Here is a 22,483-nt window from a genome sequence, read left to right as displayed (position 1 = left end):
CCATGTATGCCCCATAGAGAACCCAGATGCCCCATATTGCCCCATGGATGCCCCATAGAGGACCCCACAGACACCCCATAGCGCCCCATAAGTGCCCCATAGCACCCCACAGACGCCCCATAGAGGCCCCATAGAGAACCCAGACACCCCGTAGTGCCCCACAGGCACCCCATAGCGCCCCATAAGTGCCCCATAGACGCCCCATAGACACCCCATACTGCCCCATAGTGCCCCATAAGTGCCCCATAGAGAACCCAGACACCCCCTAGTGCCCCATAGACACCCCACAGACACCCCATAGTGCCCCACAGACACCCCACAGTGCCCCATAGACGCCCCATAAGTGCCCCATAGACACCCCATAGAGGACCCCACAGACACCCCACGACGCCCCATAAGTGCCCCATAGACACCCCATAGACACCCCATAGTGCCCCATAGACGCCCCATAGCACCCCATAGCGCCCCATAAGTGCCCCACAGACACCCCATAGCGCCCCATAAGTGCCCCATAGAGAACCCAGACCCCCATAGTGCCCCATAGCGCCCCATAAGTGCCCCATAGAGAACCCAGACACCCCATAGTGCCCCATAGCGCCCCATAGCACCCCATAGCGCCCCACAGACGCCCCCATAAGTGCCCCACAGACACGGGCCAGGTGCAGACGGACGCTTTATTCACCCCCCCCCCCCACCCCCCATGCCCCCCAACCCCCCCTTGTGCCCCCCCCCGGGCCCCCCGGGCCCCCTAGAGGTGGATGTCGAAGACGCCGTCCTCCAGCTCCTGCACGTCCGGGGGGGGCCCCGGGGGGTCCCCGGGGGGTCTTGGGGGTCTCGGGGGGGGGTCCCCGGGGGTCCCGGCGCTGCCCGCGACGGAGCGCCGGGGCCAGGGCAGGGAGAAGCTGAAGGAGCGGCCCCGGGGGGCCTGGAGGAGGCCGGGGGGTCCCGGGGGGTCCCCGGGGGGTCCCGTGCCGGGGGTCCCGGGGGGGCTCTCGGCGGCGAAGCTGCGGGCACGGCGCCGGCACTCGACCCGCAGCCGCTCGCGGCACTGCCGGTGGCACCGCACGCCGCAGGCTGGGGGGGGCAGGGGGTGAGGGGGGGGCACGACCCCCAAAAAACCCCCACTGGTCCCATAGGGTCCCCTATGCCCCCCCACGACCCCCATTAATCCCATAGGGTCCCCTATGCCCCCCCATGACCCCCCCATTGATCCCATAGGACCCCCATTGCCCCCCCAACCCCCCCATTAATCCCATAGGACCCCCATGCCCCCCCCATGACCCCCCCGATCCCATAGGGTCCCCCATGGCCCCCCCATAAAACCCCCCATTGATCCCATAGGACCCCCCCGTTGCCCCCTCCCCATAACCCCCCCATTAATCCCATGGGGTCCCCATGCCCCCCCCAGGACCCCTCATTAATCCCATACGACCCCCCATTGCCCCCCCCATTAACCCCATAGGATCCCCTGTGACCCCCCCCATAACCCCCCATTAACCCCAGAGCATCCCCCATCGCCCACCCCCCATAATCACCCCATGGGGTCCCCCATGGCCCCCCAGGACCCCCCATTAATCCCATAGTGCCCCCCATTGCCCCCCCATAACCCCCCCCCCATAGAGTCCCCCATTGCCCCCTCCCCATAAACCCCCCAGTAATCCCACAGGACCCCCCGTTGCCCCCCCCCGCACCCATAACACCCCCAGAGCCCCCCCAAATCCCCCATAACCCCCCCGTGGGACCCCCCAAATCCCCCCCCCAGCCGCCCCCGCCCCCCCCCCCCCACTCACTGCGGCACTTGAGGCCCTGCTTGTAGATGCCCAAAATCTGGGGGGGGGGACACACAAAAGGGGGGGGCTCAATGTGCAAAGCCCCCCCGGGCGTGCAAGGTGTGTCTCGCACGGGCGGGCACGGTGCTCGTGCAAGAGCAGGGGCTGCGCACGCTCACGTGGCGCAGAGCGGGGTGCTCGTGCAAGGCCCCGGTGCGAGACGCACTCGTGCGACACGTGGACAGCACAGGGACAAGCTGCTCGTGCAAGGCCCTGGTGCACACCTTGCTCGTGCAACACGTGCAAGCACAAACTGCTCGTGCAAAGCCCTGGTGCACACCTTGCTCGTGTGAGACATGCAAGGCCCTGGTGCAAGGCCCTGGTGCAAACCTTTCTCATGCAACACGCGCAAGCACAAACTTCTCGTGCAAAGCCCCGGTGCAAACCTTGCTCATGTGACATGTGCAAGGCCCCAGTGCAAGGCCCTGGTGCAAGGCCCCGGTGCAAGGCCCTGGTGCAAGGCCCTGTTTGTGCAACAAGTGCAAGCACAATCTGCTCATGCAAGGTCCTGGTGCAAACCTTGCTCATGCGACATGTGCAAGGCCCTGGTGCAAGGCCCCGGTGCAAGCCACACTTGTGCAACACACACAGTGCAATCTGCTTGTGCAAAGCCCTGGTGCAAACCCTGCTCATTCAAGACATGCAAGCACAAACTGCTTGTGCAAAGCCCCGGCGCAAACCCTGCACATGCGACACGTGCAAGGCCCTGGTGCAAGGCCCCAGTGCAAGGCCCTGGTGCAAGGCCCTGGTGCAAGGCCGTGGTGCAAGCCACACTTGTGCAACACGTGCAAGCACAAACTGCTCATGCAAAGCCCCGGTGCAAACCCTGCTCGTGCGACACGTGCAAGGCCCCGGTGCAAGGCCCACACCCGCCCCCGGGGAAGCCCAGGGCGTGCAAGGCACGCGCGTGTGCAAGGCGCGTGCAAGGCGCTCACCGGGGCGCGGCAGTGGCGGCAGGCGGCGGGGCGCAGCGCGCGGCTCTCCTGGAAGCGGTGCACGAGCCCGGCCCGCGCCGGGGGCCCCGCCGCAGCGCAGGAAGAAGGCCACCACCTCCGCGCGGCTCAGGCTGCCGTCACTGGGGGGGGAGGATGTGGGGCAGGTGTGGGGATGTGGGGCGGGATGTGGGGCAGGTGTGGGGTAGGATGTGGGGTGGGGTGTGGGGCAGGGGTGGGGCAGGGATATGGGGTAGGATGTGGGGCAGGTGTGGGGCAGGGATGTGGGGCGGGATGTGGGGCAGGGGTGGGGTAGGATGTGGGGTAGGATGTGGGGTGTGGGGCAGGGGATGGGAGAGGTGTGGGGCAGGTGTGGGGCAGGGTTTGGGGTGGGAGTGGGTTGGGGTGTGGGGCAGGAGGTGGGGCAGGAGGTGTGGGGTAGGATGTGGGGTGTGGGGATGTGGGGTAGGATGTGGGGTAGGTGTGGGGCAGGGGTGTGGGGTAGGGTGTGGGGCAGGGATGTGGGGCAGGGGATGGGAGAGGTGTGGGGCAGGGTGTGGGGTGGGTGTGGGGCAGGAGGTGGGGTAGGATGTGGGGTGTGGGGCAGGGATATGGGGCAGGAGGTGTGGGGATGTGGGGTGGGAGGGGGCAGGGTGTGGGGTGTGGGGCAGGGATGTGGGGTGGGAGTGGGGTAGGTGGTGTGGGGCAGGATGTGGGACAGGGGGGTGTGGGGCAGGGGATGGGAGAGGTGTGGGGCAGGGATATGGGGTAGGTGTGGGGATGTGGGGCAGGGGTGTGGGAGGGGATGGGAGAGGTGGGGGGGGTGGGGATGCGGGGTGAGTGTGGGGCAGGGATATGGGGCAGGAGGTGTGGGGCAGGAGATGTGGGGATGTGGGGTGGGAGTGGGGCAGGTGTGGGGCAGGAGGTGGGGTGTGGGGATGTGGGGTAGGATGTGGGGTAGGTGTGGGGCAGGATGTGGGGCAGGAGGTGGGGCAGGAGTGTGGGGCAGGGGATGTGGGGCAGGGGTGGGGTAGGGGATGGGAGAGGTGTGGGGCAGGGACGTGGGGCGGGTGTGGGGCAGGGGGGGTCCCATGGGGTGATGTGGGGCTGGGGGTCCCAGTGGCCCTGGGGTGAGGGGTTTGGGGGTCCCGGGGGTCTGGGGGGGGCATGGGTCCCTCGGGGGAGGTCCCGGGGGGTCCCGGGGGGTCCCAAGGGGTCGTGTGGTGGTCCCGGGGGGTCTGGGGGAGCTCCTGGGGGTCTGGGGGGGGGGTCTCAGAGGGCACAGGGGGGTTGGGGGATGTCCCGGGGGGTCTTGGGGGGTCCTGGGGGGTCCCAGGGGGGATCTTGGAGGGGATCCCAGGGGGTTCCCGGGGGGGTCCCGGGGGTCCCGGGGGTCCCGGGGGGGTCCGGGGGTCCTGGGGGGCACAGGGGGGTTGGAGGAGGTGCCGGGGGGCTCTGGGGGGCTCCCGGGGGGGTCCCAGGGGGGCTCCCGGGGGGTCCGGGGTCCCGGGGGGTTGGGGGAGGTTCCGGGGGGTCTCGGGGGGCTCCCGGGGGGGTCCCAGGGGGCTCCTGGGGGGGGGGGGGGTCCCGGGGGTCCCGGGGGGTCCCGGGGGTCCCGGGGGGCCGCGCACCGGTCGGTGTCGAGCTCCCCGAAGCGCAGCTGGGGGAAGTTGTCGCGCACGATCCCGAACTCCTCGCGGGAGATGCGCCCGTCCCCGTCCACGTCGAAGTTGCGGAACACCGACTGCGCCCCGCGGGCACCCCGCGTCAGCGCCCGGGGGCCGCACCCACAGCGGCGCCCCACGGCGGCACCCCGTGGGGTCAGCCCCACAGCATCAGCCCCACATCATCACCCCACAGCGTCAGCCCCACAGCAGCACCCCATGGGGTCAGCCCCACACCATCACCCCCACACCACTGCCCCACAGCAGCACCCCACAGAATCAGCCCCATGGCATTGCCCCATAGGCTCAGCCCCACGGCCCCCCACAGCCCCCCAGCTGCCCCATAGCCCCCAGGACCCCCCCTCAGAGACCCCCTCAGAGCCCCCCAACCCCCCCCCCCAGGACCCCCCCCCCAAGACCCCCCCCAAGACCCCCAGAGACCCCCCCAGGACCCCCCAGGACCCCCCAGGACCCCCCAAGACCCCCCCCAGGACCCCCCCACCCCCACCCCCGACCCCCCAGGACCCCCCCGAGACCCCTCAGAACCCCCCAACCCCCCCAGGACCCACCCCAGGACCCCCCAAGACCCCCAGAGACCCCCCAGGACCCCCCAGGACCCCCAACCCCCCAGGACCCCCAAGACCCCCCCAGGACCCCACCCACCCCCCCCGACCCCCCAGCACCCCCCGAGACCCCCCCAGGACCCCCAACCCCACCCCAGGACCCACTCCAGCCCCCCCAGGACCCCCCCAGAGCCCCCTAGACCCCCAAGACCCCCCCCAAAACCCCCCAGGACCCCCCAGGACCCTCCCAGGACCCCCAGGACCCCCCGAGACCCCCCAGGACCCCCCCCCCGACCCCCCAGCACCCCCTGAGACCCCCCCCAGGACCCCCAGGACCCCCCAGGACCCCCAGGACCCCCCAGGACCCCCCAGCCCCCCCCAGGACCCCCCCGCCCCCCGCCCCCCCCCCCCCACCTCCACCATCTTCTCGACGTGGGCTCGCAGCAGGGCCGGGTCGGGGGGGGGCGGCTCGGGGAGCCCCACTCCTCCAGCGGGGGGGCGGGCGGGGGGGCCTGGGCGGCGCGGGGGCGCTTCCCCTGGGGGGGGGGGGGGCACACGGGGGTTGCCTCGCACGCCCACCCTTGCACACCCGCACACCTTGCACGGTCCCTTTGCACGCCCCCCCCTTGCACCCACCCCCATTTTAACCCCCCCCCTTGCCCCCCCTTGCACGCCCCTTGACCCTCCCTGCAAGTCCCTTGCCCCCCCTTACCCCCTTGCACGCCCCTTGCACGCCTCTTGCCCCCCCTTTGCCCCTCCTTGCACACCCCTCACCCCCCTTGCACACTCCTTGCGTGCCCCTTACCCCCCTACCCCCCCTGCCCCCCCCACCCCGTTGCCCCCCTTGCTCCCCCCTTTGCCCCCCTTGCACGCCCCTTGCACGCCCCTTGCACACTCCTTATCCCCCCTTGCACACTCCTTACTTGCCCCTTACCCCCCCCTTTGCCCCCCACACACACCGCTTTGCCCCCCTTGCTCCCCCCTTGCTCCCCCCATTGCCCCCCCCATGCCCCCCTTGCCCCCCCCATGCCCCCCCCATGCCCCCCCCTTGCACGCCCCTTGCACGCCCCTTGCACGCACGGAGGCGCGCGGCTCGCGCTGCAGGGACAGGCGGTACAGCTCCTCCTCCGTCTGGGGCAGCTCCAGCGACACCTGGGGGGGGGCCGGGGGGGCAAAATAAATAAATAAATAAATAAATAAATAAATAAATAAATAAATAAATAAATAAATAAATAAATAAATAAATAAACGGGTAAATGCAAATGGGGGGCGGGGCCAAAGGGGGCGGGGGCAGATGGGAGGGGGCAAACGGGGAGGGGGCAAATGGGGGGGGGGCGTGGGGGGGAGGGGTGAAACGGGGGGGGGCTGTGGGGGGGGGGCTATGGGGGGTTATAGGGGGTATGGGGGCGATGGGGGGGTATTGGGGGTTATGGGGGGGCTATGGGGGCTATGGGGGGGTTATAGGGGGTTATAGGGGGCTATGGGGGGCTATGGGGGCTATGGGGGTTATAGGGGGTATGGGGGGGTTATGGGGGCTATGGGGGGCTATGGGGGGTATAGGGGTTATAGGGGGGCTATGGGGGGGTACGGTGGTGGGATGTGGGGGTGCAATGGGGGGCGCCATGTGGGGGTGCCCTGTAGGGCTGCCCCCCAGGGGTGCAATGTGGGGCTGCCCCGTAGGGGTGCAATACGGGGGTGCAACGTAGGGGTGCAATATAGGGATGCAATATGGGGGGGGGTGCAATATCTGGGTGCAATACGGGGGCCTTTTTGGGGTGCAATATAGGGGTGCAATACAGGGGTGCAATATGGGGGGTGCAATACAGGGGGGCCTTTTTGGGGTGCCATATAGGGGCTGCCCCATAGGGGTGCAATACAGGGGTACAACATAGGGGTGCAATATAGGGATGCAATATGGGGGGGGGGGTGCAATACAGGGGTGCAATACAGGGGGTGCAATACAGGGGGTGCAATATGGGGGTGCAATATCTGCATGCAATACAGGGGTGCCTTTTTGGGGTGCAATCTAGGGGTGCAATACAGGGATGCAATATGGGGGGGGTGCAATACAGGGGGGTCTTTTTGGGGTGCCATATAGGGACTGCCCCATAGGGGTGCAATATAGGGGTGCAATATGGGGGGGGTGCAATACAGGGGGTGCAATACAGGGGGTACAATAACTGGGTGCAATACAGGGGTGCAATACAGGGGGTGCAATATGGGGGGGGTGCAATACAGGGGGTGCAATACAGGGGTGCAATACAGGGGTGCAATACAGGGGTGCAATACAGGGGTGCAATATAGGGGTGCAATACAGGGGGGCCTTTTTGGGGTGCCATATAGGGTCTGCCCCATAGGGATGCAATACAGGGGTACAATATAGGGGTGTAATACAGGGGTGCCCTTTAGGGGTGCAATACAAGGGTGCCTTTTTGGGGTGCCATATAGGGTCTGCCCCATAGGGGTGCAATATGCGGGGTGCAATACAGGGGTGCAATATGGGGGGGGGGGGGTGCAATACAGGGGTGCAATACAGGGGTGCAATACAGGGGTGCAATATAGGGGGACCTTTTTGGGGTGCCATATAGGGTCTGCCCCATAGGGGTGCAATATGCGGGGGTGCAATACAGGGGTGCAACACAGGGGTGCAATAACTGGGTGCAATACAGGGGTGCAATATGGGGGTGCAATAACTGGGTGCAATACAGGGGTGCAATACAGGGGTGCAATATGGGGGGTGCAATACAGGGGTGCAATAACTGGGTGCAATAACTGGGTGCAATACAGGGGCGCGACACAGGGGCGCGACCTGGGGGTGCCACCCCGGACCCCCCCGCCCCCCCAGCCCCTCACCGTCAGCAGGTCCAGCACCCCCTCGTCCACCCCCTCGGCCCCGGGGGGTCTCTGCCCCCGGGCCAGGAGCAGGGCCCCGAGCTCGGCGCCGAGCTGCCGGAGCTTGGCGGGGTGGGGGCGGCTGCGGGCCGGGTCCCCCCAGTCCGGGAGCGCCTCGTGCAGGGCCACCAGGTCCCGCAGGTGCACCCCCAGCGCCGGCAGCCGGAACCCCCCGCGCCCCCGCCGCCGCCAGCAGCCGCCGGTACCGGGAGAAGTTCCCCGAGGAGCTGAGGCAGGAGGAGAGGCGCTGCCACAGCTGGGGGGGGGGGGGGGGGGGGGTAAAAAAAGGGGGGGTGAAAAAGGGGGGGGTAAAAGGGGGGTAAAAAGGGGGTAAAAAAGGGGGGTAAAAAAAAGGTGGGGGTAAAAAAAGGGGGGTAAAAAAAAAGTGGGGGGGTTAAAAAAAAAGTGGGGGGTAAAAAAAAAGGGGGGGTAAAAAAAAGGGGGGTAAAAAAAAGGGGGGTAAAAAAAAGGGGGGTGAAAAAGGGGGAGGAAAAGGGGGAGGGAAAACAAGGGGAGGGGGTAAAAAAAAGGGGGGGGAAAAAGGGGGGTAAAAAAGGGGGGTAAAAAAACGGGGGTAAAAAGGGGGGTAAAAAAGGGGTAAAAAGGGGGGAGGGAAAAAAGGGGGGTAAAAAAAGGGGGGGCGGAAGGGGGGTAAAAAAAGGGGGGGTGAAAGGGGGGAGGGGGGGGTAAAAAGGGGGGGAAGGGGGGGTAAAAAGGGGGGGAAAAAGGGGGGTAAGAAAGGGGGAGGTTAAAAAAAAAGGGGGTATTAAGGGGGGGATATGGGAGGGGGAGGGGTGTAAAGACCCCCAGGACCCCCCCCCAGAACCCCCCAAGACCCCCCCAGACTCCCCATGACCCCCCAGGACCCCCCAAGACCCCCCGACCCCCCAGGACCCTCGCAGGACCCCCCCCCCCCCAAGACCCCCAGGACCCCCAGGACGCCCCCTCAAGACCCCCAGACCCCCCCAGGCCCCCCCCGGCCTCCCAGGACCCCCCAAGAACCCCCCAGGACCCCCCAGTAACCCCCACAAGACCCCCAGAGCCCCCCAGTAACCCCCCAGGACCCCCAGGACCCCCCCACGACCCCCAGACCCCCCAGGACCCCCAGGACCCCCCCAAGAACCCCCAGGACCCCCAGTAACCCCCCCAAGACCCCCAGAGCCCCCAGTAACCCCCAGGACCCCCCAGGACCCCCCCACGACCCCCAGACCCCCCAGGACCCCAGGACCCCCCAAGAACCCCCCAGGACCCCCAGTAACCCCCCCAAGACCCCCAGAGCCCCCCAGTAACCCCCCCAGGACCCCCAGTAACCCCCCCACGACCCCCAGACCCCCCCACGACCCCCAGGACCCCCCATGACCCCCAGGACCCCCAGGACCCCAGGAGCCCCCCAAGACCCCCAGGACCCCCCAAGACACCCCCCCCCCCAATCCCCCCAGTAACCCCCCCAAGACCCTCAGACCCCCCCCCCCAGGACCCCCCAGTAACCCCCCACGACCCCCAGACCCCCCACGACCCCCCCACGACCCCCCAGGGACCCCCCCCCCCGCCCCCCCCCCGGCCCCCCCACCTTGGTGTCGTCGGGGGCAGCAGGGCCAGGGTGCGGTGCAGGCGGGCGATGGAGCTGTGCCCCAGCCCCCACCACGGCCATCAGCGTCTGGAAGTTCTGCAGCTCCAGCAGCCGCTGCGGGCACGGGGGGCCATGGGGGGCTGCTGGGGGCAGCCGTGGGGCAGGGGTAGGGGGTGCTGTGGGGCAGGGGTGTGGGGTGCTATGGGGCAGCTATGGGGCAGGGGGGTGGGGTGCTATGGGGCGGGGTGTGGGGTGCTATGGGGCAGCCATGGGGCAGCTATGGGGCAGCTATGGGGCCGCTATGGGGCAGCTATGGGGCAGCTATGGGACCGCTATGGGGCAGCTATAGGGCAGCCATGGGGCAGCTATGGGGCAGCCATGGGGCAGCCATGGGTCACCTATAGGGCAGCTATGGGGCAGCCATGGGGCAGCCATGGGGCAGCTATGGGGCAGCCGTGGGGCAGCCATGGGTCACCTATGAGCCATCTATGGGGCAGCCCTGGGGCAGTTATGGGGCAGCTATGGGGCAGTTATGGGGCAGCTATGAGCCATCTATGGGGCAGCCATGGGGCAGCCATGGGGCAGCTATGGGGCAGCTATGGGGCAGCCATGCGCCATCTATGGGGCAGCCCTGGGGCAGTTATGGGGCAGCTATGGGGCAGTTATGGGGCAGCTATGAGCCATCTATGGGGCAGCCATGGGGCAGCCATGGGGCAGCTATGGGGCAGCTATGGGGCAGCCATGCGCCATCTATGGGGCAGCCATGGGGCAGCCATGAGCCATCTATGGGGCAGCCATGGGGCAGCCATGGGTCACCTATGAGCCATCTATGGGGCAGCCCTGGGGCAGTTATGGGGCAGCTATGGGGCAGCTATGGGGCAGTTATGGGGCAGCTATGAGCCATCTATGGGGCAGCTATGGGGCAGCTATGAGCCATCTATGGGGCAGCCATGGGGCAGCTATGGGGCAGCCATGGGGCAGCCATGGGGCGCTATGGGGCAGCTATGGGGCAGCCATGGGGCAGCCATGGGGCAGCCATGAGCCATCTATGGGGCAGCCCTGGGGCAGTTATGGGGCAGCTATGGGGCAGCTATGGGGCAGCCATGAGCCATCTATGGGGCAGCTATGGGGCAGCTATGGGGCAGCTATGGGGCAGCTATGGGGCAGCCATGAGCCATCTATGGGGCAGCTATGGGGCAGCCATGGGGCAGCTATGGGGCAGCTATGGGGCAGCCATGGGGCAGTTATGGGGCAGCTATGGGGCAGCTATGGGGCTCACCTGGGCGACGTGCAGGAAGCGCGCCAGGACCCGCGCCCGCTGCGGGGCCGCCGTGGGGCTGAGCACCAGGAGCTGGGCCCAGCGCGAGACCCCGTTGAAGAGGGCGATGACGCGCTGCAGGGCCGGGCTGCCCGCGGGGCCCCGCTGCGCGCGAAGCTGCGGTAGTCCTGCAACTGCCCCCACGCCTTGCACGCGCGTGTGCAACATGCACCCCGGGGGGGGGGTTTGGGGGGGCGGTGTGCCCCACTTTGCACCGGGGTGGGGGGCGAGGTGGGGTGGGGGGGGGAAGGGGGGATGGGGGGGGTGGGAGGGGGTGGGGGGGGGTGGGTGTGCAAGGGGGGCACGATTCTGTGGGTGTGCAAGGGGGCATCCCATGGGTGTGCAATGGGGGGGCATCTATGGGGGTGTGCAAGGGGGGAGAAATCTATGGGGGTGTGCAAGGGAGGGGGGCCCATCCCATGGGTGTGCGATGGGGGGGGGTCTGATCCTGGGTGTGCAAGGGGGGCACGATTCTGTGGGTGTGCAAGGGGGGCAACCATAGGGGGTGTGGAAGGGGGGCATCGCATGGGCGTGCAATGGGGGGGGGCATCCATGGGGGTGTGCAACGCGGGGGGGTGCATTACATGGGTGTGCAAGGGGGGGCACGATTCTGTGGGTGTGCAAGGGGGGGCAACCATAGGGGGTGTGGAAGGGGGGGCATCCCATGGGCGTGCAATGAGGGGGGGGGTCTGATCCTGGGGGTGTGCAATGGGGGGGGGGCATCAATGGGGGGTCTCCCACCCCATGGGTGTGCAACGGGGGGGGTCTCCCAGCGGGGGTGCCCGGGGGGTCCCACCCCCCCACATTTTTTGGGGGGGGGGGTCACTGACCCGCACGCGGCAGAAGGCCTTGGGGTGTGCAATGGGTGGGGGGGCACCTATGGGGGGGCTCCCACCCCATGGGCGTGTAACAGGGGGGGTCTCCCAGCCGGGGGTGCCCGGGGGGGTCCCACCCCCCCACATTTTTTTTGGGGGGGGGGGCACTGACCCGCACGCGGCAGAAGGCGCGGTGCTCGAGGTGCGTGAGGTGCGCGGCCAGCTCGGCCGCCTCCAGGTGCTCCAGCAGCAGCGAGGCCTTGCGGCGGGGGGGGCGCCGGGGGGGGGGCGGGCTCCGGCGGCCCCCCGGGGACAGCCTTGGGGGGGGGGCGGACACACGTGGGCACGCCCATTTTGCACCCCCATTTTTGCACCCCCCATTTTGCACCCCCCCCATTTTGCACCCCCCCCATTTTGCACCCCCCCATTTTGCACCCCCCCCCATTTTGCACCCCCCCATTTTGCACCCCCATTTTGCACCCCCCCGTTTTGCACCCCCCCCACGCGTGCACCGTTTGCCCCCCCCCCCCCATGCACACCCCCCCACGGATGCACGCCCCCCCTTGCACACCCTCGTGCCCCCGTGGCCCCCCCGTGCGCCCCCATCTCCCCCCACCCCCCACATGCCCCCCATAGCCCCCCATGTTCCCCCCATTCCCCCCGTGCCCCCCCCCATGGCCCCATATCCCCCCCATAACCCCCCATCTCCCCCACATGCCCCCCCCCACATCCCCCCCGCCCCCCATGCCCCCCATCTCCCCCATACCCCCCCATGCCCCCCCCATGCCCCCCATCTCCCCCCCGCCCCCCCCATGGCTCCATATCCCCCCATGCCCCCCCATTTCCCCCATACCCCCCATGCCCCCCCCGTGCCCCTCCATAGCCCCCATCTCCCCCCCATGCCCCCATCTCCCCCCTGCCCCCATATCCCCCCCATGTTCCCCCCCATAGCCCCCCATCTCCCCCCATGACCCCCCACCCCCCCCATGCCCCCCCATCTCCCCCCTGCCCCCCATATCCCCCCCATGTTCCCCCCCATGCCCCCCCCACGCCCCCCATCTCCCCCCATGCCCCCCCCACCCCCCCCCCACCCCCCCCCCCCCCACCCCCCATGCCCCCCCCACGTACAGCTCCTGCAGCCCCCCGGCTCCCTGCAGGGCCTCGAGGCGGGCGATGGCTCCGGGCCCCCCCGGGCCCCCCCCCCCAGCGCCTCCTTCAGCGCCCGCAGCCGCCCCCAGAGCTCGGGGCCCAGCTCCAGCTCCGCCGGGAAGGCCGTCAGCCAGTACCTGGGGGGCGGGGGGTATGGGGGGCTATGGGGCTGGGGGGTATGGGGGGGGTGGGGGGGGCTATAGGGGGCTATAGGGCTGGGGGGTATGGGGGGGTGGGGGGGGCCATAGGGGGCTATAGGGCTGGGGGGTATGGGGGGCTGGGGGGGCTATGGGGGGCTGGGGGGCTATAGGGCTGGGGGGTATGGGGGGTGGGGGGGTATGGGGGGGTGGGGGGCTATAGGGGGCTATAGGGGGCTATAGGGGGCTATAGGGGGCTATAGGGCTGGGGGGGACTGGGGGGTGGGGGGGGTGGGGGCTATAGGGGGCTATAGGGGGCTAGGGGGCTATAGGGCTGGGGGGTATGGGGCTGGGGGGTATGGGGGGGCTATAGGGGGCTATGGGGCTGGGGGGGTATGGGGCTGGGGGGTATGGGGGGTGGGGAGGGCTATAGGGGGCTATAGGGGGCTATAGGGCTGGGGGGTATGGGGGGTGGGGGGGGCTATAGGGGGCTATAGGGCTGGGGGGGGTATGGGGGGGGGGTATGGGGGGTGGGGTGGGGGGCTGAGGGGGGCTGGGGGGGGGGGTGCTATGGGGCTGGGGAGTGGGGCTGGGGGGGTGGGGGGGGCTATGGGGGAGTGGGGGGGCTGGGGGGGCTATGGGGCTGGGGGGGGGGGGGGGGGTGGGGGGGCTGGGGGGTTGGGGGGTATGGGGGGTGGGGGGAGTGGGGGGGCTATGGGGCTGGGGGAGCTGGGAGGGCTGGGGGGGCTATGGGGGAGTGGGGTGGGGGGGCTGGGGGGTGTTGGCGGGGGGCTGGGGGCTATGGGGGGCTATGGGGCTGGGGGGGTGGGGGGGTGCTGGGGGGGTGGAGGGGTGGGGGTGCTATGGGGCTGGGGGGCTGGGGGGGTTGGGGGGCTATGGGGCTGGGGGGGGTGCCATGGGGCTATGGGGGAGTGGGGGGTATGGGGCTGGGGAGTGTGGGGGGGGGGGGGGCTGGAGGGGCTGGGGGGGTGGGGTGGGGGAAATGGGGCAGCTATGGGGCTGGGGTGTGGGGTGGGTGTGGGGCAGCCGTGGGGCAGCCATGGGGCAGCCATGGGGCAGTTATGGGGCAGCCGTGGGGCAGCCGTGGGGCAGCCGTGGGGCAGCTATAGGGCAGCTATGGGGCAGCTATGGGGCAGCTATGGGGCAGCCATGGGGCAGCTATGGGGCAGCTATGGGGCAGCTATGGGACAGCTATGGGGCAGCCATGGGGCGCTATGGGGCAGCTATGGGGTAGCTATGGGGCAGCTATGGGGCAGCCATGGGGCAGCCGTGGGGCAGTTATGGGGCAGCCATGGGGCAGTTATGGGGCAGCCGTGGGGCAGCCATGGGGCGCTATGGGGCAGCTATGGGGCAGCTATGGGTCACCTATAGGGCAGCTATGGGGCGCTATGGGGCAGCTATGGGGCAGCCATGGGGCAGCCATGGGGCGCTATGGGGCAGCCGTGGGGCAGCTATGGGGCAGCCGTGGGGCAGCCATGGGGCAGCCGTGGGGCAGCTATGGGGCGCTGTGGGGCAGCTATGGGGCGCTGTGGGGCAGCCATGGGGCAGTTATGGGGCAGCCGTGGGGCAGCCGTGGGGCAGTTATGGGGCAGCCATGGGGCAGCCATGGGGCAGTTATGGGGCGCTGTGGGGCAGCCATGGGGCAGTTATGGGGCAGCCGTGGGGCAGCCGTGGGGCAGTTATGGGGCAGCCATGGGGCAGTTATGGGGCAGCCATGGGGCAGCCGTGGGGCAGCTATGGGGCAGCCGTGGGGCAGTTATGGGGCAGCTATGGGGCAGCCATGGGGCAGCCATGGGGCGCTATGGGGCAGCCGTGGGGCAGCCATGGGGCGCTGTGGGGCAGTTATGGGGCAGCTATGGGGCAGCCGTGGGGCAGCCATGGGGCAGCTATGGGGCAGTTATGGGGCAGCTATGGGGCAGCCATGGGGCAGTTATGGGGCAGCCATGGGGCAGCTATGGGGCAGCCATGGGGCAGTTATGGGGCAGCCATGGGGCAGCCGTGGGGCAGCCATGGGGCAGTTATGGGGCAGTTATGGGGCACTATGGGGCAGCTGTGGGGCAGCCGTGGGGCGCTGTGGGGCAGTTATGGGGCGCTATGGGGCAGCTATGGGTCACCTATAGGGCAGCTATGGGGCAGCTATGGGGCAGCTATGGGGCAGCTATGGGGCGCCGTGGGGCAGCACTCACCGCACCAGGTGGCTGACCCGCAGGCGCAGCGAGGGGCCCTCGGCCGAGTCCCCGGCGTCCTCCATGGTGGGGGGGCGTCAAGGAGCCAAAGGGGGCGGGGGGGGGGGGGGTCCCAAGAGGGGGGGCAATGGGGGGGGTCCCAAGGAGGGGGCCCAATGGGGGGGGGCAAGGGGGGGTCCCAAGGGGGTCCAAAAGGGGGGGGGTCCCAAAAGGGGGGCAAAGGGGGAGGTTCCCAAAAGGGGGGGGGCAATGGGGGGGTCCGAAGGAGGGGTCCCAAAAGGGGGGCAATGGGGGGGGTCCAAATGGGGGGTCCCAAAGGGGGGGGGGTAAAAGGGCAGGGGAAGGGGGGTCCCAAGGGGGGAGACACAAAGGGGGGTCCTAAAGTGGGGGGGGGTCCCAAAGGGGGAAGGGGGTCCCTAAATGGGGGGGGGGCAAAGGGGGGGCAAGGGGGGGCAAATCGGGGGGGGTTTCAAGGGGGGGCAAATGGGGGGGTCCAACAGGGGGTCCCCAAGGGGGGGGTCCCAAAGTGGGTACGGGGGGGGGGGGGGCACAGAGGGGGTCCCACGGATGGGATCGGGGGGAGGGGGGGGGGGGTCCTGGCGACATGGGGGGTCCCGGCGACAATGGGGGGGGGGGTCCCAGGGTTGGGGGGGGGGGGGATTTTTTGCGGGGGGGGGGCGCGGGGGGGGGCAGGATATATGCGCAGCAGCTTGGCCACCAGCTCGGCCGAGGGCAGGTACCAGGCGTGCACCAGCAGGAAGAGGCGAACGAGGCGGGGGTCCCGCACCCGGCCCCCATCGTCTGGGGGGGGCAGGGACCGTAAACACCCCCCCGGAAACAGCCCCCCAAATAACCCCCCACACACAACCCCCCGTAAGTACCCCAATAACCCCCCCATACACAGCCCCCCCCAAATACCCCAATAACCCCCCCAAAAAACAGCCCCCCCCATAAGTACCCCAATAACCCCCCCCCCCCCCCCAAAATAACCCCCCCCACACAGCCCCCCCCCATAAATACCCCAATAACCCCCCCCCATAAACAGCCCCCCCCAAAATAACCCCAACAGCCCCCCCGGAACCCCCCCCCAATAAATAACCCCACAAACAACCCCCCTCCCCATAAACGACCCCAACCCCCCCAATAAACACCCCCCCCAATAAATGCCCCCCCCAGTAAACGACCCCAATAACCCCCCCCCAGTAAACACCCCTGGAGCCCCCCCCCCCCCCAAAATAAACCAGCCCCCCCAGCCCCCAACCCCCCAGGACCCCTCCAGCCCCTTCCTGACCCCCAGTCCTAAATCCCCCCAGGTTCCCCCCAGGACCCCCCAGCCCCCAAATCCCCCCCAACCCCCATTTTCCCCCCGACCCCCCAGGACCCCCCCAGCCCCCAAATCCCCCCAGGTTCCCCCCCAGGACCCCCCCCAGCCCCCAAATCCCCCCCAAATTCCCCCCCAGGGCCCCCCAGGACCCCCCCCAGCCCCCAAATCCCCCCCAGGACCCCCCAGGACCCCCAGCCCCCAAATCCCCCCCAGGACCCCCCCCAGCCCCCAAATCCCCCCAAATCCCCCCAAAACCCCCCAGGACCCCCCCAGCCCCCAAATCCCCCCCAGGGCCCCTCAGGACCCCCCCCAGCCCCCAAATCCCCCCAGGATTCCCCCAGGACCCCCCCAGCCCCCAAATCCCCCCAGGGCCCCTCAGGACCCCCCCAGCCCCCAAATCCCCCCCAAATCCCCCCAGGACCCCCCAGGACCCCCCAGCCCCCAAATCCCCCCAGGACCCCACCAAGACCCCCCCAGCCCCCAAATCCCCCCATTCCCCCCCAACCCCCCATTTTCTCCCCTGACCCCCCCAGAACCCCCCCAGCCCCCTCCTTGGACCCCCCCGACCCCCCCGACCCCCCCCCACCCCCCCCCCGACCCCCCTGACCCCCCCCCCGACCCCCCCGACCCCCCCCCCCCCCCCCCCCCCACCGAAGGCCTCGATGCAGCCCCTCAGGATCTCGTCCAGGGTGGGGGCGCGCTCCAGGTCCAGGCTCATGGTGCTGGGGGGGGGGGTCAGAGCCCCCCAAATCCCCCCCCCCCCCCCCAAAAAATAACCCCCCCCGGGGCTTTTTGGGGGTGGGGGGGCCCCGGCAGCTGGGGGGGGGCGATAAGGGCCGGGCTTCCTGCCCCGCCCGTTCCGGAGCTGGCCCAGTTTGGGGGGGGGGGGAACTGGGAGGGACTGGGAGGGGGTGGGGGTGGGGGAGGGGAGGGGGGTTGGGGGGGAATTTTTTTTGGGGGGGGGGCGCGGGCCGGACCCCTCCCCCCACGGTGGTCCTGAGAGCCCCAGCCCCCCCCCATACACCTGTCCTTGGTACTGGGAGCACTGGGAGTACTGGGAGGGGTACTGGGAGCACTGGGGGGGTACTGGGAGCATTGGGGGGGGGGTACTGGGTGAACTGGGAGGGGGGGTCCCGGGGGACTTAAGGGGGCCATGGGGGGTCCCGGGGTACTGGGATGGGGGTCCTGAGATACTGGGGGGACTGGGAGCACTGGGGGGGGGGGGTACTGGGAGCATTGGGGGGGTACTGGGAGAACTGGGAGGGGGAGGGGGGTCCCGGGGGACTCGGGGGGCCTTGGGGGGCACCGGGGTACTGGGATGGGGGGTCCTGAGATTCTGGGGGGACTGGGAGCACTGGGGGGGGGGTACTGGGAGAACTGGGAGGGGGGGGTCCCGGGGGACTTGGGGGGGCCTTGGGGGGTCCCGGGGTACTGGAATGGGGGGTCCTGAGATACTGGGGGGACTGGGAGCACTGGGAGGGGGGGACTGGGAGCACTGGGGGGGGTACTGGGAGCATTGGGGGGGGAGTACTGGGAGAACTGGGAGGGGGAGGGGGGTCCCGGGGGACTCGGGGGGCCTTGGGGGGGCACCGGGGTACTGGGATGGGGGGTCCTGAGATACTGGGGGGACTGGGAGCACTGGGAGGGGGGGACTGGGAGCACTGGGACATGGGGGGCCCGAGGTACTGGGAGCACTGGGATGGGAGAGCCCCGGGGACTGGGAGCACTGGGAGGGGGTACTGGGAGGACTGGGACAGAGGGGACTGGGAGCACTGGGACAGGAGAACCCGGGGACTGGGAGCACTGGGAGGAGGGGTACTGGGGGGACTGGGATAGGGGGACTGGGAGCACTGGGGGGACTGGGATGGGGGCTACTGGGAGCACTGGGACAGGAGAACCCAGGGGACTGGGAGCACTGGGAGGGGGTACTGGGGGTACTGGGGAGACTGGGACGGGAGGGTCCTGGGGGGCTTTGGGGGGGGGGGTCCCGGGGTACTGGGAGGAACTGGGAGGCACTGGGGGGCACTGGGGGGGGGTCCCGGGGTCCCGCGCGCTCCCCACCTGCTCCAGCGGCCGCGGCGGTGCCGGTGCGGGGGCGGGGCCGGGGGGGGGCGGGGGGGGGCGGGGGGGCGGGGGGGGCGGGGGGGAAGCGGTTTTGTGGGCAAACGGCCGGGGGGGGCGGGGGGGGGGGCCGGGACCGCGCCCGGCGGCATCCGGGGGGGGGGGGGGGGGCCCGGCCCCACTGAGCCCCCCGGCCCCATTGAGCCCCCGGCCCCACTGAGCCCCCCGGCCCCATTGACCCCCCCGCCCCCATTGAGCCCCCCACCCCATTGAGCCCCCCCCGGCCCCATTGACCCCCCCCGCCCCATTGAGCCCCCCGCCCCATTGAGCCCCCGCCCCCATTGACCCCCCCCACCCCATTGAGCCCCCCGCCCCATTGACCCCCCCGGCCCCATTGACCCCCCCGCCCCATTGACCCCCCCGCCCCATTGAGCCCCCGGCCCCACTGAGCCCCCCCGCCCCATTGAGCCCCCCCCCGCCCCATTGAGCCCCCCCCGCCCCATTGAGCCCCCCGCCCCACTGAGCCCCCCCGGCCCCATTGAGCCCCCCCCCGGCCCCATTGAGCCCCCCGCCCCATTGAGCCCCCCGGCCCCATTGACCCCCCCCCGGCCCCATTGAGCCCCCCGGCCCCATTGAGCCCCCCCCCGGCCCCATTGAGCCCCCCCGGCCCCATTGACCCCCCCGCCCCACTGAGCCCCCCCGGCCCCATTGAGCCCCCCCCCGATCCCCCCCCCCCCCCCCGTCCCCCCCCTTTGCCCCCCCCCATAGATCCCCCCCCCTTTGCCCCCCCCATAGATCCCCCCCCCCCCCCCCCCCCCCCGCCCCCCCCCTTTGCCCCCCCCCCCCCCCATAGATCCCCCCCCCTTGCCCCCCCCCCAGCTTTATTCCCCCGATCAATCGGGGGGCCCCGCGGAGCCCCCCAATTCCTTTTATTGATTATTTTTTTTTTTTTGTGGGGGGGGGGCAGCAAATAAATTACGGGGGGGGGGGGGAGGAATCACAAGGGGGGGGGGCGCGGGGGGCGGTGCAGTGCCGGGGGGTCGCGGGGGGGGGGGGGGGCATTAGCGCGGGGGGGGGTCATCGGCAGGGGGTCGATGGGGAGTCCGTGGGGGGGGGTCATCGTCGAGGGGTCCATGGGGGGGGTCACTGGGGGGTCACTGTCGGGGGGGGGTTCATGGGGGGGGGTCATTGGTGGGAAGTCGCAGTTGGGGGTGTCCGTGGGGGGTCACTGGGAGGTCGAAGGGGGGGGGGTCACTGGTGGGGGGGTCCATGGGGTGTCCATGGGGGTCATTGGTGGGGGGGGGGGTTCATGGGGGGGTCACTGGGAGGTCGAAGGGGGGGGTCACTGGTGGGGGGGGGTCCATGGGGTGTCCATGGGGGGGTCACTGGGAGGTCGAAGGGGGGGGGGTCACTGGTGGGGGTGTCCATGGGGGGGGGGTCACTGGGAGGTCCAAGGGGGGTCACTGGGGGGGGGTCCATGGGGTGTCCATGGGGGGGTCACTGGGAGGTCGAAGGGGGGGGTCACTGGTGGGGGGGGTCCATGGGGTGTCCATGGGGGGGTCACTGGTGGGGGGGGGGTCCATGGGGGGTCACTGGGAGGTCCAAGGGGGGTCACTGGTGGGGGGGGTGTCCATGGGGTGTCCATGGGGGGTCACTGGGAGGTCGAAGGGGGGGGGGGTCACTGGTGGGGGGTGTCCATGGGGGGGTCACTGGGAGGTCCAAGGGGGGGTCACTGGGGGGGGGGGGTCCATGGGGTGTCCATGGGGGTCACTGGGAGGTCCGGGGGTCACTGGTGGGGGGGGTCCATGGGGTGTCCATGGGGGGTCACTGGGAGGTCGAAGGGGGGGGGTCACTGGTGGGGGGTGTCCATGAGGGGTCACTGGGAGGTCCAAGGGGGGTCTGAGGAGGTCCATGGGGGGGTTCCGGCGGGGGGGGCTCCGGGGGTGTCTGAGGGGGTCCATGGGGGGTCACTGGTGGGGGGGGGTCCATGGGGTGTCCATGGGGGGTCACTGGGAGGTCCAAGGGGGGTCTGAGGAGGTCCATGGGGGGGTTTCAGCGTGGGGGGGTTCCGGGGGGGGGTCCTGAGGGGGTCCACGGGGGGGGTTCCGGGGGTCACTGGCGGAACGTCACAGTTGGGGGGGGGTCCATGGGATGTCCATGGGGGGTCACTGGGAGGTCCAAGGGGGTCTGAGGGGGTCCATGGGGGGGTTCCGGCGTGGGGGGGTTCCGGGGGGTGTCTGAGGGGGTCCACGGGGGGGTTCCGGGGGGGGTCACTGGCGGGGCTCGTCGGGCGCGGGGATGCGGTGCCGCGTGGGCTCGGCCCCCCAGATCTCGCGGGCGTACTGCGCGATCGTGCGGTCGCTCGAGAACTTCCCGGCCGCCGCCACGTTGCGGATCACCGTGCGGGTCCACTCCCGGGGGTTCTGGGGGGGGGAGAGAGGGTCAGCCCCCCCCGCCGACCCCAAATCGCCCCCAAACCGCCCCCCAGATGGCCCAAATCCGCGCCGAATTGGCCGAAATCGCCCCAAAATGGCCCAAATCCGCACCCGATTGACTGAAATCGCCCCAAAATGGCCCAAATCCGCACCCGAGTTGACCGAAATCACCCCAAAATGGCCCAAATCCACACCGAATTGACCCAAATCACCCCAAAATGGCCCAAATCCACGCCCAATTGACCCAAATTGCACCCCAAAATGGCCCAAATCCACACAAAATCGACCCAAATCACCCCAAATCCACACCGGATTGACCCAAATTGCCCCCAAAATGGCCCAAATCCACGCCGAATTGACCCAAAATTGCCCCCCAAATGGCCCAAATCCGCACCAAATTGACCCAAATCACCCCAAATCCACACTGAATTGACCCAAATTGCCCCCAAAATGGCCCAAATCCACACCAAATTGACCCAAATTGCCCCCCAAACAACCCAAATCCACACTGAATTGACCCAAATTGCCCCCCAAACAACCCAAATCCACACCGAGTTGACCCAAATTGCCCCAAATCCAACCCAAATCCACACCAAATTGACACAAATTGCCCCAAATCCGCCCCGCGTTGACCCAAATGGCCCCAAATCCACACCGAATCAACCCAAATCGCCCCAAACCTGGCCCAAATCCACCCCAAACTGACCCAAATCCATCCCAAATTGCCCCAAATTGCCCCAAATCCGCCCCAAACCCCCATACCCCCCATATCCCAAAATCCCCCCAATTGCCCCAAACCCCAAATCCCCCCGACATCCCAAAATCCCCCCAAATGCCCCCAAACCCTATTCCCCCAAATCCCAACCCCCCCAAACCCCAAATCCCCCCAAATGCCCCCAAACCCCCAAATCCCCGAAATTCCAAAATCTCCCCAAAACCCCAAATCCCCCCCAAATCCCCCCAACCCCCATTCCCCCCCAAAACCCCAACCCACCCCAAAACCCTAAAACCCCCCCAATTTCCCCCAAACCCCAACCCACCCCAAAACCCCAAATCCTCCCCAAATCCCCCCAAACCACAACCCACCCCAAAAACCCCCAAACCCCCAAACCCCCATTCCCCCCCAAAACCCCAAAATCCCCCAAACCCCCCAAACCCCAACTCACCCCAAAACCCCAACCCCCCCCAAACCCCCCCAAACCCCCATTCCCCCCCAAACCCCAAATCACCCCAAAATCCCAAAATCCCCCAAATGCCCCCAAACCCCCATTCCACCCCCAAAACCCCAAAACCCCCCTAAATCCCCCCAACCCCCAATTCCCCCCAAAACCCCAACCCACCCCAAAACCCCAAAACCCCCCAATTTCCCCCAAACCCCAATCCACCCCAAAACCCCCAAACCCCCAAATCCCCCAAACCCCAAATCCCCCCAAACCCCAACCCACCCCAAAACCCCAAAACCCCCCAAACCCCCCAAATCCCCATTCCCCCCAAACCCCAACCCACCCCAAAACCCCCCAAACCCCCCAAACCCCCATTCCCCCCCAAACCCCAACCCACCCCAAAACCCCCCAAATCCCCCCAAAC

The 22,483-nt window shown here is 69.1% G+C and overlaps 2 protein-coding genes across 2 annotated transcripts in view; both read right to left on the bottom strand.

Moving 5' to 3' along the window:
- Positions 1-748: 748 nt before the first annotated feature.
- Positions 749-18,500, bottom strand: LOC136788554 (RAS guanyl-releasing protein 2-like). Its single transcript, XM_066987113.1, is given in 18 exon segments — positions 749-1,074; positions 1,791-1,827; positions 2,765-2,852; positions 2,854-2,904; positions 4,393-4,505; positions 5,403-5,524; positions 6,069-6,140; positions 7,842-8,136; positions 9,387-9,519; positions 9,521-9,564; positions 10,730-10,872; positions 10,875-10,902; positions 11,756-11,900; positions 12,708-12,869; positions 15,077-15,142; positions 15,775-15,877; positions 17,052-17,122; positions 18,462-18,500. Coding segments are annotated over 17 exon segments (1,995 nt in total). The 5' UTR covers positions 17,119-17,122; positions 18,462-18,500.
- A 2,153-nt stretch (positions 18,501-20,653) lies between these two features.
- The window catches only part of LOC136788781 (glycogen phosphorylase, muscle form-like), a 28,288-nt gene continuing 26,458 nt past the window's right edge, over positions 20,654-22,483 (bottom strand). Inside the window, 1 exon segment of the mRNA XM_066987461.1 lies at positions 20,654-20,884. Within this exon segment, the coding sequence (XP_066843562.1) occupies positions 20,732-20,884 (153 nt within the window). The 3' untranslated portion in view covers positions 20,654-20,731.

This window comes from Anser cygnoides, chromosome W (genome assembly GCF_040182565.1).
Source record: "Anser cygnoides isolate HZ-2024a breed goose chromosome W, Taihu_goose_T2T_genome, whole genome shotgun sequence".
In the NCBI taxonomy this organism is placed as follows: Eukaryota; Metazoa; Chordata; class Aves; order Anseriformes; family Anatidae; genus Anser; species Anser cygnoides.
This window is presented reverse-complemented; position numbering and strand designations above follow the sequence as displayed.